We start from the raw sequence: 17,311 nt of genomic DNA, 5'->3' as shown, positions 1-17,311 counted from the left end.
CCTATCCCTCAGTTATCATTTCTGTTGCTACGCAAGTCAGTCGCTAAGGGAATTTGGCTCCATTCTGCAGCCTGCCTTGCCACGGTTGTTAAGTGAATCACTGCAGTTGTAAGACGGTTGTTAATCTGGCTTACCCATTGGCTTTTGTCACAAAAGGTGATCACATGAGTCCAGAACACTGCAACAGAGGGAGGGAGGAAGGAAGGAAGGAAGGAAGGAAGGAAGGAAGGAAGGAAGGAAGGAAGGAAAGAAAGAAAGAAAGAAAGAAAGAAAGAAAGAAAGAAAGAAAGAAAGAAAGAAAGAAAGAAAGAAAGAAAGAAAGAAAGAAAGAAAGAAAAAGAGAAAAAGAAAGGAAGGAAAGAAAGAAAGAGAAAGAGGAAGAGGAAGGAAGGAAGGATGGAAGAAAGGAAGGAAAAGAAAGGAAGGAAGGAAGGAAAGGAAGGAAGGAAGGAAGGAAGGAAAAGAAAGGAAGGAAGGAAGGAAGGAAGGAAGGAAAAGAAAGGAAGAGGAAGGAAGGAAGGAAGGAAGGAAGGAAGGAAGGAAGGAAGGAAGGAAGGAAGGAAGGAAAAAGAGAGGGAGCGAGCGAGCGAATGAGGGAGGAAGGAAGGAAGGGATTTGGAAGTCCCAGACGAAGGCCGGGTGCACGCGACCTGCTTGGCCACGAATCCACGAAGAGGTCGTGAGAACGCGGCTCTTCCCTTTCAGCACCCGCGCAGGGAAAGCGAAGGACGCCCCACCCAACGGCTGGCCTTCTCGCTCCGGACCTTGCCACAAGCGCTCTGCACGAGCTCAGAGGCGGCCGGCGGCGAGCAGAGCGGGCGGGCGGGCGGGCCGGGGGTGGGTCCGGGCCGTGGCTCCCCCCACGCCGTGGGCCGGGCCGGGCCTGGGGAAGGAGGCGGCGCGGCGGGCCCGGCTTGCGTAAAGCCCAGCGCTGGGCAGGGCGCCGGCCTGGCTGGCTGCGCCATGGAGCTGCGGATCCTGGAGCCCCGCGTGCGGGTCCTGAGCCTGGCCCGCCCCGGCCTCTGGCTCTACACCCACCCGCTGCTCAAGATGCTGCTCCTGCCCCAGCGCAGCAGGTGGGGCGCGCGTCTGCGCGCATGTGGGGAAGGCGCAGACACGCGTGTCGGCGGGGCTGGGCTGGAGAGACTGCGTGCGGGGGGATTGGGTTGGGTTGGTGTATATTTGGAAAGACGCAGACACGCGTGTCGGCGGGGCTGGGCTGGAGAGACTGCGTGCGGGGGGATTGGGTTGGGTTGGGGTCTATTTGTGAAGGCGCAGACACGCGTGTCGGCGGGGCTGGGCTGGAGAGACTGCGTGCGGGGGGGGGTTGGGTTGGGTTGGGGTCTATTTGTGAAGGCGCAGACACGCGTGTCGGCGGGGCTGGGCTGGAGAGACTGCGTGCGGGGGGGGGTTGGGTTGGGTTGGGGTCTATTTGGGAAGGCGCAGACACGCGTGTCGGCGGGGCTGGGCTGGAGTGACTGCGTGCGGGGGGGTTGGGTTGGGTTGGGTTGGGGTCTATTTGTGAAGGCGCAGACACGCGTGTCGTCGTGGCCGGGCTGGAGAAACTGCAGAGGCGCAGGGCTGGAATCCTAGGGCGGCGGGATTCGGCGCTGTTATCGGATTGACCAGCGGCATTTGATCAAAGCTGGTGTTTACACGTGCTCCGAATTGGGCAGGGGGGTGCCTCAGGACCTTCCAACTCTCTTGTTCTAACCAGTGTATACATGGAAAACTAGCTTCTCTCTGCTGTGTGCTTGCAAATTAAGGTTTGAGCCCGGTTATGGATGTGTGTGTGTGTGTGGGTGTGTGTGTGTACACACACAAGAAGAGGGGCAGTCCGGTGCAAATGTGGACAGAGCAGAGCTGTGTCTGTTGCCAAACTGGACCATGACGTTCTCGCTAACCTCTGAAGATGCCCACCATCTTTCTGGGGTGAGATTTGGACTGCAGTGCTCCTGAAGCCCTGTAGAGGGTGGCAATGGCGCTTTCTACTGCCATCTAGTGGTACTGTGGAGTATTGCAGCCAGTTGCCCTGGCTTTAGCCCGGAAGGTGGGAGAACCAGCCTTCCCCCAATATCCGGATCCCTCTTGGCTTTGCTTAGACTCTCACCACGCAGACCAACTGGCTGGGGGTGATGGTAGTTGCAGTCGGGGGAAACTCAAAAGGGTTGAGAGAAAGGGTGAGGTCTCGTGTACGTAAGATTAATCCCCAATTTGGAACTGGGAGAGTCTGTGTCTCTTATGTGTCTCTTCCTCCAATTCGGGCGCTTGGACTACGTTTCCCATCACCCCCAAGTAGATTGGAGTTGCCCCTTAAATTCAGGAATGCGGACTGCAACAACCCAATGCTGTAAAATCTGTGCCATCTTTTACAAAGATGCTAGTGAACCCTGGTTTGACAGCTGCTGTGTTTTTTGGGGGGACAGCTGAGGCCTAACCCCTCCCCAGAAGGGGGACCCCAATTACCCTGGGAGGGCCCTTTTTCCCCCCTGCCTCTAAGTGCAGCCAAAAAAAAAAGGCATGTTTAGCACACGGGTGCGGATTCCGACATAACTGGGCTGGTTTGAAAATCCTGAAGGAAAATAAACAGCTCTTTTTTTTCCCCACTCGGCTGCTGATTTCTCTTGAAGCAATTTATTTTTTCCCCTCCTTTGGAGCAATTTATATTTATTTTTCCCTCTTGAAGGCGTCTATTTTTTTCCTAAATTTCTTCCTCCTCTGCACTTGGCTGCAAGAATTGGCAGTCGGGGTTTCTCTCCTTCGTCATTTTTTTTTTTAAAAAAAATTATTTTCAGGGTCCCTTTGGAATTGCAGAAACCAAAAAGGACATGTATTAAAAAAAGGGGGGATTTGATACAAGATACCTGCTTCTTTACTCTCTCTGGCGTTTCTTCTGGGGTTTTTTTTATGTTTTTTTCCTCCATAGGCAAAAACTCTGCTTGTTTTGCAAATGGACTGGAAATCTTAAGGATGTCCATAAGGGATGTTTTGCAAATAGAGTGATCCTTGGATGCTGTTTGCAAGCAGTCTGGATAATTGTGCCATTTTTTAATTAAGCAATGTCATCTTTTTTTATATCAATGCTTCACTTTCCCAGCTCTGGCTTTTGTTTTGAGGGAAGATTCCAGTTTACAAAAATGCTACTTGACCTCATTTATAGAATTAGGAGGTAGTCACGTCATAAACAGTTAGTCCTCAAGTTACAGCCATTCCTTTAGTGACTGTTTGAGGTTAGAACGGCACCGGGAAAAGGGGCTTCTGACCGTTTTTCACACTTTTCACAATATCCCAAGGGTCACAACGATCAAAATTCAGACGCTTGGCAACTGACTCACATTGATGACGGCCGTAGAATCCCAGGGTCCCCTTTTGCGACTTTCTGACAAGCAAACGACCGTGTTATTAACGTAACAAGTGCAGTGATTCACTTGATGGTGGCAAGAAAACTCATAAAATGGGCAAAGTTTGCTTGACATCTGTCTCATTTAACGACAGTTGTGGTCGTCAGCCAAGGGCTATCTATATAAGGATTGAGGAATCTTACTTCCATCCCAGTTAGGCTTAGCTAAAGCTTTTCCGGAGGTCATTTTCTTTATCTTTCGTTATTGTTTCCCTTGCTATCCTACCTCAGCAGAGAATCTCAGGCAGTGGAAAATTTTCTCTTGGTTTTCTAACCGGGGAAGAGGGATTTTTTCATCGGTCAGAACATCTGGAGGGCTCAGCTCCCTATCAGCACCAAGCGGGCTGTTTGGCTCACAGCTTCTTGTCTGTTTCATAAGTTGTTTTGCACCCTTGGAGATAAAATGAAGGCTGCCCGCTAGGAATTTGCAATCAGTGTGAAATTTATAACAGGAGGTTAAAAATTGCTAAGCACATTGGTTTGTGCTTAAATTGTAAGCCGCCCTGAGTCTTCGGAGAAGGGCGGGATATAAATGGGATTAAAATAAAAAAAATAAATTAAAAAATTAAAAAAGAATAACAGAGTTGGAAGGGACCTTGGAGGTCTTCTAGTCTAACCCCCCCCTGCTCAAGCAGGAAACACTGTACCATTTCAGACAAAGGGCTGTCCAGTCTCTTCTTAAAAGCCTCCACTGATGGAGCAGCCACAACATCTGGAAGCAAGGAGTTCCACTGGTTAGTTGTTCTCACTGTTAGGAAGTTTCTCCTTAGTTCTAGGTTGCTTCTCTCCTTGATTTAGTTTCCATCTGTTGCTTCTTGTCCTGACTTCAGGTGTTTTGGAGAACAGGTTGACCCCCCCCCTCTCCTTTGTGATAGTCCCTTAAATATTGGGAGACTGCTATCACGTCACCCCTAGTCCTTCATTTTGTTAAACTAGAAATACAGTTTTCACATCAGCCTGCTGTGCAACTGCTCTTTTCTCCCAAATTTCCTCCCTTGCCCACTCTTTCCCTGGCAGTCCTTAGGGCCTAATTCTGTCTTCTAATTTGTTCCTAGGCTGGCGTCTTTCTCCAGCCCAGCTCCTTGCTGGCTATTGTTTCCCACCAATTCCAAGCCATTTCCTACTTCCTTTCGCTACTTACTCCTCCATGTCTTGTCTGACTGCTTAACTCTTTAAACTCCACAGCTCCCCAAAAGGTGCAAATTGGCAAGAGTTTGGCATTCTGCCTTTGCAGGAGGCAACCTACCACACTTAGCGTGTATCTAATTGTGGGTTAAAATAAAATTATTCTGGAAAACATACTTTGCACGCTCCCCCCTCCCCTTTTGCATTGCTCACTTTCAGATCGCTGTTTCTTTCCTTGTTTGTTTTTACATTTACACTTCTTTCTGTGATGGTTACACGTCCTAGAAAAACAAACAGATTCCTGTTCTTGTTTTCAAAAGCCTTAAGGCCGTGCTGTCCAAGACAGTTTCCAATCTGAACAACTAAAGTTTGGCTTTTAGAATGAAAAAAATCTGGCTTAATTTTGTGCGGTGGAGATGGTGGCCCAAGGAGGCAATAGAGCCACACAATATATATATATATATATATATATATATATATATATATATATATATATATATATATATATATATATATATATATATGTTTTTTTTCCACATGGGGAATGGTCTAAGTTTTCATACTCATGAAAGTTATCAATGTATTTGTGACCTTATGGAAAAGGAAGAAAAAAATAACGTCTGGCAGACGTGGAAGAAAAATATTGCAGCCTGCTTAGTCGCCTGTACGGCATTCCGATCGCCTAGGATAACCCTGATTTCTCCACTTTGTTTTTTTCCCTTACGTTCTTCTTTGCTGTTTTTCTTTTCCTCCTTTATCCTCTTTCCTTCCTTCTCAGCTGAGTCGTGGTTTCTATTTGCTCCCCTGGGTGAATTTTAACTCAACCTGATGAACTTTTTCTCCCAAAATCTGGTTGGCTAGACAAATGACTCTGTATTCAACTCAGGTGTGTTTTTTTTTTTGCAAACTTGGCAACTTCAAGATGGGGGGGGGACTTCAACTGCCAGAATTCTCCAGCCAGCCATAGAACCATGTGGCTGGAAGGGACCTCAGAGGTCTTCTAGTCCAACCCCTGCTCAAGGCAGGAGATCTTACACCAGACATGTCAAACACAAAGCAACCCAAGAAAATGGCTTAGCAGATGCACTCAACCGCAGTCACACAAACACAAGCCTGTTTAACCGCGACACGGCGAGCCCTGCCCTTTTGTCTGACACACAACTTGTTTATTCCCTTGCAACGGAAAGGGGCAAAAAAAAGTTTGTTTGAGCAGATCAAATGAGCTAGAATGAAATGAATTGCTGATTCACGTGAAACGCTTGAAGTTGGCGCACGTAACGTCCGGCTCATTTGTGGCAAAATCAGTCACAAATGCTGTTGTGTTTTTTTTTTTTCAAACTTGGCACTGCAAAAGAGTTAAACCAGATTTTTGGAAATTGTTTCAAGGCTTCGAAAGAAGAGAATCTTTGTAGCTCAGGGTTGAATTGTGGGGTCCTTGGTGTCTTCTGAGCTTAGTGATTTTTCCAATTTCTCTCCAAAAGGAGGTGAATTTCACAGAATAACTTCCCAAGCGTGACCTAACCGTCTCCTCTCTTCCCAGGTGCAGGTTTTTTAGCTTAACAGAGACGCCTGAAGATTACACCATCATGTTGGATGAAGAAGGCTTCAAAGGTATGAGCAACAGATACAGGTATTCCTCATTCACTGACCACTTGTTCAGCTGTGGTCAGGGCTGAAAAAAATACGTTTATAGCCAATTCCTGACTCTTTCCTCCCTGCACCCACACCTCACTTATGCGATTGCCATTACGGTCAGTTTAGAGAGGCTGTGGTTTTGTTTTTCTCCCGTACTACGCCAGGATTTCCCTCCAAAAGTTCCCTTTTTTCCATTATCCAATTCTCCCAGAGGAGCTTTTTTTTTTTCCCAAGAGGCCACTGGACTCCCTTGTTTTTCTTTGAAGAGGTTTCGCCTCTCATCCGAGAAGCTTCTTCCGCTCTGACTGGAGGGTGGGGAAGGGAAGGATTTATACTCCTTGCAGACAGCTGGTCATTTGCATTTATTTATTTTTTTAGAGAGGCATCGAGGCCACTTGGAGGCTTACCTGGCTCCTCAGGGTCACCGGAGTGGTGCAAATGGCCGTGGAGCCTTCTTGGAACCGCTGAGAGGACTGTGTTGTAGACCGGAGATAGGCAGTGTCGTGTCCCTCCCCCCTCTGTTGAGAGAGGGCTGTTCATTTTTGACACAGGTGGCCTCTTTGAGTCCTCGCTCAAACCAGCGGTCCCCTCTGTCCAAAATGTGGACTTTGCCCTCTTCAAAAGAGCGGCCTTTGTTTTTTTAAATGCAGGTGGCCTGCTGAATCTTCTGCTGATGGGTTTCTTCTCCTATCTTGTGCCATGTGTGTTTATGAAGCGGTTGTTTTGTGTCCCCAATGTACAGACCTGCACATTACCCAAGTGTTTTTCTAATCATCAAAACTACATGTTATAAGTACCTTTGCAATCCTTTGGGGTAATTTCCATTCCCACCCCCTCTCTCTTTTAACACTGTTAGCCCTGAAATTTCCTTAGGGATTTTTAGCCAGTGCCTCTCCCTCAACCCTCTATAGTTGCCAGGAAGTGTCTGGAATTCCTGCAGAAAGAAAGAGAAGAAAGGAAGGAAGGAAGGAAGGAAGGAAGGAAGGAAGGAGCATGCCCCCCAAACACCCCCAATTGTTCATAACGCTCCTAAATGAAAAGTAGTTGGTAGATTCTGAAAAACCAGATTTGTTTTTAGAGGGGATCTGTTTAGGAGCGCTGCTAACTGTCAAGGGCGGCAATCCTGGGCGACCAGTTTTAACTCGGTGCAAAGTCGCTTCCTGCGAATGGAATTATGTTGGACGGGAAGCAGGCAGGCAGCCAAGGTGGTGCCTTCCAGATGTTTGGATTTCAGCTCCTAAAATTCCCCCGGCTGAGAGCTGAGACGCAGGGCCCTCCAATTGGCGGAAGTTGCAGCCCCTGGCAAACTTAAAATGAGATCTCTGCTTCTGTTCGGCTCTTGTGCTGGGTGTTCCCACAATTCCAAGAAAGGGAACAAATGCTTGGCTGCCCATCGGTATGTTCCCAAGGATGAGGGGGAGCAGATGTTTATCTCAGGGTGTTGCACTTGCCCAGGGGAGCGGAAAAGGAGCAGAAAACGAGACGCTGGCCGGTTCTTGCTGACCCGCAGTATCTTTTGTATCGCTGGGCCTGGAGGGGCTCCAGAGCGGCCTTGACTTCAGCTTGGCAAGGAGGGCGGAAGGTGTGATCTTCCGAGGCTGGGAGGAGAGGTTTCTGCTGCTTCCCTGTGGAAACAGGGCAAGGGAAACTTCCCCCGGTGCTTCCTGGAATGGGGAGGGGGGGAGAGAAACTGGCTGTGGGGTGGGGAAGAAGGGGTCAGTTGAAGTGAAATATTTTACTACTGTTGCAGACCTACATAAAGGGGGAAGGAAGGAAGGGAGGGAGGGAGGGAGGGAAGGGAGGAAGGAAGGAAGGAAGGGAGGGAGGGAGGGAAGGGAGGGAGGGAGGGAAGGAAGGAAGGAAGGAAGGAAGGAAGGAGTAATAGATAGGGAGCGAAAGAAGGAAGGGAGGGAGGAAGGAAGGAAGGGAGGGAGGAAGGAAGGGAGGGAGGGAAGGAAGGAAGGAAGGAAGGAGTAATAGATAGGGAGCGAAAGAAGGGAGGGAGGAAGGAAGGAAGGAGGGAGGGAGGGAGGGAGGAAGGAAGGAAGGAAGGAAGGAAGGAAGGAGTAATAGATAGGGAGCAAAAGAAGGAAGGGAGGGAGGAAGGGAGGGATAAATAGGCAGGGAGAAGAGATGGGGAGGAGGTATCAGAGAAAAGGAAGGAAGGGGAGGAGAGAAGGACACAGCAACGAAATTATTTAGTTATATAAATTACAGTTTTGTTTTGTTTTTATATTGCTTGGAAATTCTTCCGAGAGGATTATTTTCCGGGAGGGAAGGAGGAATAACAGTGCCCCCTTTCTTGCATTGTTTTGAATAGCTCCAGTTAAACGCAACCTCCCAACATCTGGGTGATGTTTATTTAGAAAGTGTCATTGTGCCTTTTGATGGACTCTGGGCGATAAATCTTAAAGAGATTTGGTCAAGACGGAGCCGGTTGCATTTTGTGGTGGCGGTGGGGAATTGTGGCTGGGGAAAAAAAAAGAGGTCAATATTTTATTTTCCACTCTCTTCCCCCCCCCTCCCCCTTGCAAATTCCTTCTCAATGGAAACCTTTGATCCTCAGTGTGTTGAGGGCCATGAACAGGCATCCAGCTCTGCTGAAGAGATCCAGTCATCTGAAAAACGGAGGGATTTAATTTTTAATCCAATTTGGAGGAGAGCCATTCTCAGATTCTTGCCATCTCCGGGCCATTTTATACTCTTCTTTTCCCAGTTGGTTTTCTCTGTAAAATACATGGGAAAAATCCCATTGGAGGAAAATTCCACTTAAAGTTAAGGTTAGCTCACCATGAACTCATACAGCAAAATGGACTTTGCCAACAAACTCGGAGTGTGTGGGTATGGTTAGGAGGGCACTGACTTTTCTAGGCTGCCTTATCTATGTTTCCTGGTAAAATACATGGGAAAATCCCATTGGCAGAAAATTCCACTTTGGCCCTAGGTTCATGAGTTTTTCTCGCGTTTCTTCCAGAGCTCCATGCCTCTGAGTTCCTGCAAGTGGTGGATTCCACGTGGCTCGTGCTGAACGTCTCGTCCAATGGCAGCGCCTCCCTCAACAACCAGCCGATAGGAGTCACCAAGATTGCAAAATCCGTCATCGCCCCGCTGGCCGAGCATAATGTCTCGGTTTTGATGTTGTCCACGTATCAGACCGATTTTATTTTGGTGAGCTTCTGAGTAGCCGGTTCCAGAGCCGGCGTGGGTCCTCTGGTACGATAAGGGCTGAGTTCAAAGGCTGGAGGGTGGGGGATGGTCCCCCTCCCACCGATAAACAAAGGAGGAATGGGGAGGGGTTTTTGTGTGTTATTGATGGAGTTTAAGGACATCAAATCAGATTCTAGCTAGTCCTTGACTTAACAACGGTTCGTTGGGTGACCCTTTGAAGTGACTTATGACTGTTTTTCCACACTTAAGACCGTTGCACCATCCCCGAAACTCAGACGCCTTGGCATCTGACTCATATTTATGACGGTCGCAGTGTCCCGGGCTCATGTGACCACTCTTTGTGACCTTCTGACCAGCAAAGTCAATGGGGAAGCCAGATTCGCTTAACAACCGTGTTGCTAACTCAACAGCTGCATCCCTTAACAACTGTGGCAAGAAAGGTGGCAAAATGGGGCAGAATTCACCAAGTAACGAAATTAACAAATGTTCCACTTCGCAACAGAAAGTTTGGACCCCCTTGTCGTCGTAAGTCGAGGACTAGCTGTACATTGGTTCGGCCCTCCACAGCAGTCCCAGTTTACCGATGTGGCCCCTTGGGAAAATTAGTTGCCCACCGCTGCTCAAGGGGTTGGGATAGGCTACGAGTTCTCTACCCTTGTTTTAAAATGGCTTCCTCTGATCTGGAACCAGTCCTGGTTTGAAGAACTTGGGGCCAGTTGGCAGGGAGAGAGAATTACGCTCTCCTCCAGTGGGAAATGGGGAGGCTGAGACTCGGAGGGAGCAGCTGGCCCAGCCAGCGCCAAGTCAGGGATTGGAAGGGACCTCGGAGGTCTTCTAGTCCAACCCCCTGCTCAAGCGGGAGAGACGGAAGCCATTCGGAACGGACATGGTGATGCTGTAGCATCGGGGATCTTTTTTTGTCTGCCTTTCAGGTACGGGAGAAGGATCTGCCTGTGGTCATCCACACCCTGGCCGATGAATTTGAAATTTACAAGGAGGTGAATGGAGAAGCGGTCGCCGCAAACTGTGAAGACATAAGCAACGGATTCCACAAGGCAAAGCAAGGTGGGTTTTCTACTGCTGGAGACCAAGTCGGATGAACTCCAGTACTGGAGCCATTCCGGTATTTGAGGGGCTGCCACAGAGAAGAAGGGGGGGTGGTCAACCTATTCTCCAGAGCAGCTGAAGGCAGGACAAGAAGAAAACTAATCGAGGAGAGAGACAACCTACATCTAAGGAGGAATTTCCTGACACTCGGAACAATTCGTCAGTGGAATAAATTATCTTTTTAACTTGTGGCTGCTCCGTTATTGGAGTTGAGGGTTTCTCTTCCCTAATAATAATAAATAATAAACCTTTATTGTCAAAGTACAACATGTGTACATTGAGATTAGCTGAGCTTCCCCCCGTGCTCCCTCCCCCCCAACACACAGTGACAACAAACCCTCCATCCTACCACACCGTGTGAACTGACTACACCACACACCGGCCTCCCAAGTCAATTCTGCATAAGTTCACAGAGATTATGTCCCATTCGAAAGCCTAACAGCCCACGGATAAAAGCTGTTTTTCAGCCTGTTGGTACGGCTGGCTATACTCCTATATCTCCTACCCGATGGCAGGAGAGTAAAGAGATACCGTCCAGGGTGTGAGTCGTCCCTGAGATGACTGGGATCAGACTGGGGCAGGTCTGGCAGCATCTCCCCCCACCCCCTCTCTCTCTTTCTCTGCTTCCCAGAGTTCAACGCCACGGTCCATCCAATACAGACTCCTCAGAACAGATTCTGCATCCTTAGCATCGCCCCCGAAACCTTGCCAGCCATTGCCACAAAACTCATTGATGTCCTGTTCTACTCAGCCAGGTCAGTGGTTGGTGTGTGCTGGCTGGGTGGGTGGGGGGGGGGAAAGGAAGGTTGCTAAGGAATGGTTTGAGCCAGGGTTTCTGGGTAATCCTCAACTTACAACAGGTCGGCCTAAAACCTCCCTTGTTAAGGGAGTCCTGCCCCGTTTTACGGTCTTTTTTTTGCCACAGTTGTTAAATGTGTCACCATGTTGTGAAGTTAGCAAAATGGTTGTGAAGGGAATCTGGCTGCCCCATTGACTATGCTTCTCAGAAGGTCCCAAAAGGGGATCAGCCGATCCTGGGACACTGCAGTCATCAATTGTCATCCACATGAGCCAGTTGCCAAGGGTCTGAATTTAGATCACATGACCAGGGGGAATGCTGCAACAATTGTGTAAGTGTGAACAATGGTCATAAGTCACTTATTTCAGGGCTGCTGTAACTTCAAATGGTCACCAAATGAATCGTGCCATTGCTACCTTTAATACAAGACTGTAGTCAACTAATACCGGTAGTCAACGCTAAATTGATAATAGATGGAATTAATGGGGCTGGACTTGTTTCTTTTATGACAACGCCATGGATTCTAAATAGATGACACCTTTTATGCCGCCTTCCAGCTCAGCCTCTTCTTCTCCTACAAAATGTCCCTAATCTTATTTTTCTGCTGTGCTCAGATTGTCTGATCTAAGGTCCAAGGACGGTGACGTCGGTGACATCACATTAAAAATCATTTTAACCTAAAACGCATGGCTATAGCAAAATAATAATAATAATAATAATAATAATAATAATAATAATAATAATAATAATAATAATAATAATAATAATAATAATAAAGTAACATACCAGGAACAAAACACTGGAGCAGGAGAGTATCTCAGAAAATAAGTGACTTTAAAGGTTCTTTAAAGTTATCTTCTCCCCTTTGTCTTTCATTCAGTGACAGGCCACTTGACATTTTATTTATTTATTTTATTTTATTTTAATTCCATTTAAATCCCGCCCTTCTCCGAAGACTCAGGGCGGCTTACAAGCTTAGCAGTAGCCTTCATTCTATGTATATGCCTGCTTATTAGGGCTTTCACACACACCCCCAAGCGGCATTATTACAAAGTCAGCTTATTGCCCCCAACATTCTGGGTCCTCATTTTACCTACCTGGGAAGGATGGAAGGCTGAGTCAACCTTGAGCCTGGTGGGACTCGAACCTGCACTAATTGCAGGCAGCTGGTGTTACTTAAGGAGGCATTAGCCTACTGCTCCACCAAGGCTCACTTGAGAAGGTGTTAACAAAACGGCTGTAATAGTAGCCAGGGCCAGATGCCATTGCTCTTAATAGCAGGAGAAAAGTCCATTTCCATCCCATGCTTCCAAAATAGGAGAAATGTATCGTCCAAAATTAACTTTCTTTCTTCGGCCTTTTTCAGCCCACCAAAAGATGCCTCTGCTAACAGCCAGGAAGCCATTACTTTCTTTGCCTTCTCCCTGATTGAGGGCTACATCTCCATCGTCATGGACGCAGAGACCAAGAAAAAGTGAGTGCCTCGCGAAGGGGGGGTTTTGTGGAATGACCACCAGGAGCTTGGCATTTGGGGGGCAGAAGTAGCCTAGTTGTAAAAAAACGTCATCCTTACGGGCATGGTGTTGAGTAGAGAACCTCCTTCTCTGATGAAAGAGCGGGTTAGGAGACATCTAGAGGTCCCTTAGTCGAGTCCAGCAAGCATCTGGGTTAGCTTTGCGCCAGTGGATAACACCGTGGAGAAAATGTCAGATTCTCCTCCCCTTTCCCAGATTCCCTAGCGACCTGCTGTTGACCAGTTCCTCAGGGGAGCTCTGGAGGATGGTCAGGATTGGCGGGCAGCCCCTTGGCTTCGGTGAGTTTCGTTGTGTTTTACGCTTTTATCGATGACGACGGTGCTGTAGATAACAGACTCTCTTGGGGTGGAATTAACTCAGAATAGGGTGGTCCTTGGCTTGTCACCACACTGGGGAGAAGAATTTCCATTTCCACTTAACCCGGATCCCATCCCCAGGAAGAAGTTAAATTTCATTTCTAGCCATCAGCACAAGCGATGGCGTGGATCTAAGCGGGCGCCTAAAGGATCCCTTGTGTTGTCCTAGAGCAGTGGGGGGCGGGGTGTCTCCAAACTTGGCATCTTTTAAGACTTGTTGACTTCAGCTCCCAGAATTCCTCAGTCAGACGTTCTGGGAGTTGAAGGCCGCAAGTCTTGAAGTTGCCAAGTTTGGAGACCCACCCACCCCCGCTTTCCTAGAGGAAAGTCCTGGCCCAAAACCAGAATTGGTCAAATTCCAGAATCTGGGAACTTTGGCCTTGCCTTCGGTTGATCTCTCTCCTGGTTGCTCCCTTCGGCAGATGAATGTGGGATCGTGGCCCAGATTGCTGAACCCCTGGCCTATGCAGACATCTCCGCCTATTACATCAGCACCTTCAACTTTGACCACGCCTTGGTAAGCCGCAACGGCCTGAGGACACCCCGCGTTGGAAGCGTTTGTTCTTTTAGAGGATTCCAGATTTTTTTTTATTCCCATTGATTGATATTTCACCTTTATTATTGTTCATTAAAGACTTCAAGGTGGCGAACTTACCTAATGCTCCTTTCCTCCTCCTATTTTCCCAACAATAACTACCCCGGGAAGTGGGTTGGGCTGAGAAAGCAGGACTGGCTCAAAGTCAACCAGTTGACTTTCATGGCTAAGGTAGAACTAGAACTCACCGTCTCCTGGTTTCTGGCCTGGTGTCTTAACCATCAGACCACACTTTGATTGCCTCGTTTTGAGGCATAAGATGTGGCTACGAGTGTAAATTAAATCCCCTTCCCTTCCCTTCCGCCATTCCGAATAATATGGCGGCCAATGTAATAAGACAAAAATATTCTTCTCACTAGCGATATTAAACTGGTTACAAAGCTGAAGACCATCCCCCCCCTGCAATAATTTGAGCCTTCCCTTCTATTTGGTATTTCCTGAAAGGTGTCGATGCAACCGTCTTTTTTTCTCTCTAGGTTCCCGAAGATGGCATTGATGAGGTCATTGAAGTGCTCCAGAAACGCCAGGAGGCTGGGAGATAAACACCCTTGGTCTCAGATGTGGGTTTCAGAAGCCAAACGGATGGATCTGGTCCAGCCCTACTCCCCCGGATGTTCCTGGAGAGAGAAAGAGAGAGAGCCTGGGAGTCCAGCTCTTCTGCAAGCCCAATTATCTTTCTGGGGGCTCGTATCCTCACGGAGGACACCCTAATATTTTCACTTGAGGGTACCCTCCATTTCTCCCAAGGGAGAAACACGTGCCTTGTTCCCCAAATTCTCCAGACTGACCAACGGGGTGGAATTTCCTGGGTTGATATTCAGTATTACTGCTTCTTCTGGTTTTCTCAGCCCTCTTCCATGATCCTTGATTATCTGTTGTCTCCGGAGACTGGCAGACAAATTCCAAGACATGTTGACCAACTTCTTGGTCAGGAGGAAGGGGGTGTCTCTCTCTCTCTCTCTCTCTCTCTCTTGCTCTAATTTTGCACCTTTGCTGAGATTTCTAAAGGCGTCTTTTGGGGGCCACGGGCGTTGTAACTTAATTAGAATTGCACTCTGTGCCCCACAGTGACAGGACAGCCTTCTCTAGAAGCAATGTTCTCTAGATGATTGATTGAGGGGCTTCAAGAGGTGATAACCCCAACATATCTGGAGACCAAACACTCCTGGATTTAGAGTTGGGTTCTCTTTTCAGTGCACAATGCTAAGAGTAGGAAACACTGGATTTCCCCCCCCACACCCTCTTTTTTGAGTCTGTTGTAGGGAGGGCTGGAGGAGTAACCTGAAGGAAGAGAAGAACTTTGGACCTCTGTGTCCTTTCTTCTATAGGCTGCTAAAAGGAGAGAAATAAGCTTTTTTTGGTGCTGCTTCCCTTCTGCGCTCATGTTATCGGCAACATTAATGGATCTGAAGCATTAGCTGTCAAAATATTTCTGAAGCTTGGGGTGGCTGGGAGAAAGTGTGGGGCCAAAAAGCTTCCTCTTCCGCCTGCTTTTCGAAGCCTTAATGCCTTAAAGTGCCTTCTCGTTATTAAGCTTTCTAAATGTCAAATGATGATCGTGTAAGCTACGGCCTTAGCCCTTGTGGGCATCTGGTACAAATCACAATGACCCGAACAATGAAGAACTCGTGTCACGTTGCGATACAAACTGTGTCTTCTTTTGTGCTGATGTGGGATGCAAGTAGAGAAAGTCCCATGGGTTTTGCGTCGGGGCGTTGGTGCTGCACACCCTGCGTCCTTTGCCTGTCCACCCCTGGTGGACATATTGTGAGGTCTCTTCTTGAGGAGCAGTGAGAAGGTTGAGTTTAGATGTCTTTCACCCCCAAACTCCGGCTTGAAAGAGAAGGGATTGTGGTTGTGTAGCAAACCTAGCCTTTCCATTTCTCCCCTTTCTTAGCCAGTCAGATTGCTAGGAAGGGGGAAGGTTTGCCCACTCCCATCGGCCAGTCCAAGCGCTGCGATTGTAATCTTCAGTTGAGAAGGTTGGTCTTGGCTTCTCAAAGGAATAGGTGGAAGGTGACTTCCCCTAGGAGACTTCTCACCACAGCAGGCAGACTGATGGGCCTCCACCTCGACCGGCGTAGACTTCCCCAAACTTTAGGTTTCCTAAAACATTTAGAACTGGGAGCTTTCTGCAAGAGTTGAGAGTCATGATCTCCCAAAGGGGACCATAGATGGTTGCAATAATTGTCAGACATCTTTAAGAGAAGAGAAGAAACTGGGAACATCAGAAAGATAGATTTATGGAGTTGCCCAGGAAAGACACGAATGGCGCACCCTTCATATGGGCATCCTGTAGCCACCGTGATCTTATTTTTGTTGGTTGGTGCTAAAAGCTGCGTTCCTTCTGTACAGTCCTCAAATGGAAGCTTCTCAGCTGGGGCTAAAATTCAGATTTCTTTCTAAATTTCTGTTATATTTCTTTTCTTTTCTTTCTTTTGGCATGGTTTTAAATTTTTGTCAATAAAGATCATCTCTCTCTCTTTTTTTGTTTTAATTTTCCAACATCTAATAAAGCAGTCTGTCTCATTTGTGGTACAAAGTCTTGAGTTGATGATACGTTGGGTATTTTCCGTTTTTTTTGGGGGGTGAACTGAGCTGCTGGCCTGTGCTCAAAATGTGTGGGCTTGAAAAGATGAACGTGGGGATCAAAGCTGCGTTTAAGATAGTTGGATGTGCCAAGGATTGGTCTGGAGTGGAATGAGAGCTCCAGCCATGGGCAGGGGTGGGGGTTGTATTAGAAGGGTCCCTTCCGGCCTGGTGATTCTATATTCAATTCGAAAATCTTTTAATAAAATTATATGCAACTTGAATACAAGGTGACAAGGCGTCTCCACCGGCAGAGGGAGCTGGAGACTTTTTTTTTTAAATTGAGAAATTTGTGTCTCATCACACAAGTAAAATTTCCCGTTTCTCTTTTGAATGCAGTTAGAATTGCATCGTTCACACACACACACACACACACACACACACACACAGAGAGAGAGAGAGAGAGAGAGAGAGAGAGAGAGAGGGATCTGGAGACTTTTTTTAAAAATTGAGAAATTTGTGTCTCATCACACAAGTAAAATTTCCCGTTTCTCTTTTGAATGCAGTTAGAATTGCATCGTTCACACACACACACACACACACACACACACACACACACACACACACACACACACACAGAGAGAGAGAGAGAGAGAGAGAGGGATCTGGAGACTTTTTTTAAAAATTGAGAAATTTGTGTCTCATCACACAAGTAAAATTTCCCGTTTCTCTTTTGAATGCAGTTAGAATTGCATCGTTCACACACACACACACACACACACACACACACACACACAGACACACAGACACACACAGAGAGAGAGAGAGAGAGGGATCTGGAGACTTTTTTTAAAAATGAGAAATTTGTGTCTCATCACACAAGTAAAATTTCCCGTTTCTCTTTTGAATGCAGTTAGAATTGCATCGTTCACACACACACACACACACACACACACACACAGACACACAGACACAGAGAGAGAGAGAGAGAGAGAGAGAGAGAGAGGGATCTGGAGACTTTTTTTAAAAATTGAGAAATTTGTGTCTCATCACACAAGTAAA

At 47.4% G+C, this 17,311-nt stretch overlaps 1 protein-coding gene across 1 annotated transcript; it reads left to right on the top strand.

Annotated features, from left to right (window-relative positions):
• The first annotated feature begins 524 nt into the window (after positions 1-524).
• CASTOR1 (cytosolic arginine sensor for mTORC1 subunit 1) lies at positions 525-16,249 on the top strand. The gene is made up of 9 exons (XM_083373587.1): positions 525-1,076; positions 6,066-6,136; positions 9,135-9,328; positions 10,261-10,393; positions 11,067-11,190; positions 12,601-12,708; positions 12,965-13,047; positions 13,548-13,642; positions 14,197-16,249. Exons 1-9 carry the CDS (start codon positions 964-966, stop codon positions 14,260-14,262), a joined length of 987 nt encoding a protein of 328 aa, XP_083229713.1. The 5' UTR covers positions 525-963; the 3' UTR covers positions 14,263-16,249.
• Positions 16,250-17,311: the final 1,062 nt, after the last annotated feature.

Source organism: Vipera ursinii (assembly GCF_947247035.1).
Source record: "Vipera ursinii genome assembly, chromosome: 14".
NCBI lineage: Eukaryota > Metazoa > Chordata > Lepidosauria > Squamata > Viperidae > Vipera > Vipera ursinii.
This window is presented reverse-complemented; position numbering and strand designations above follow the sequence as displayed.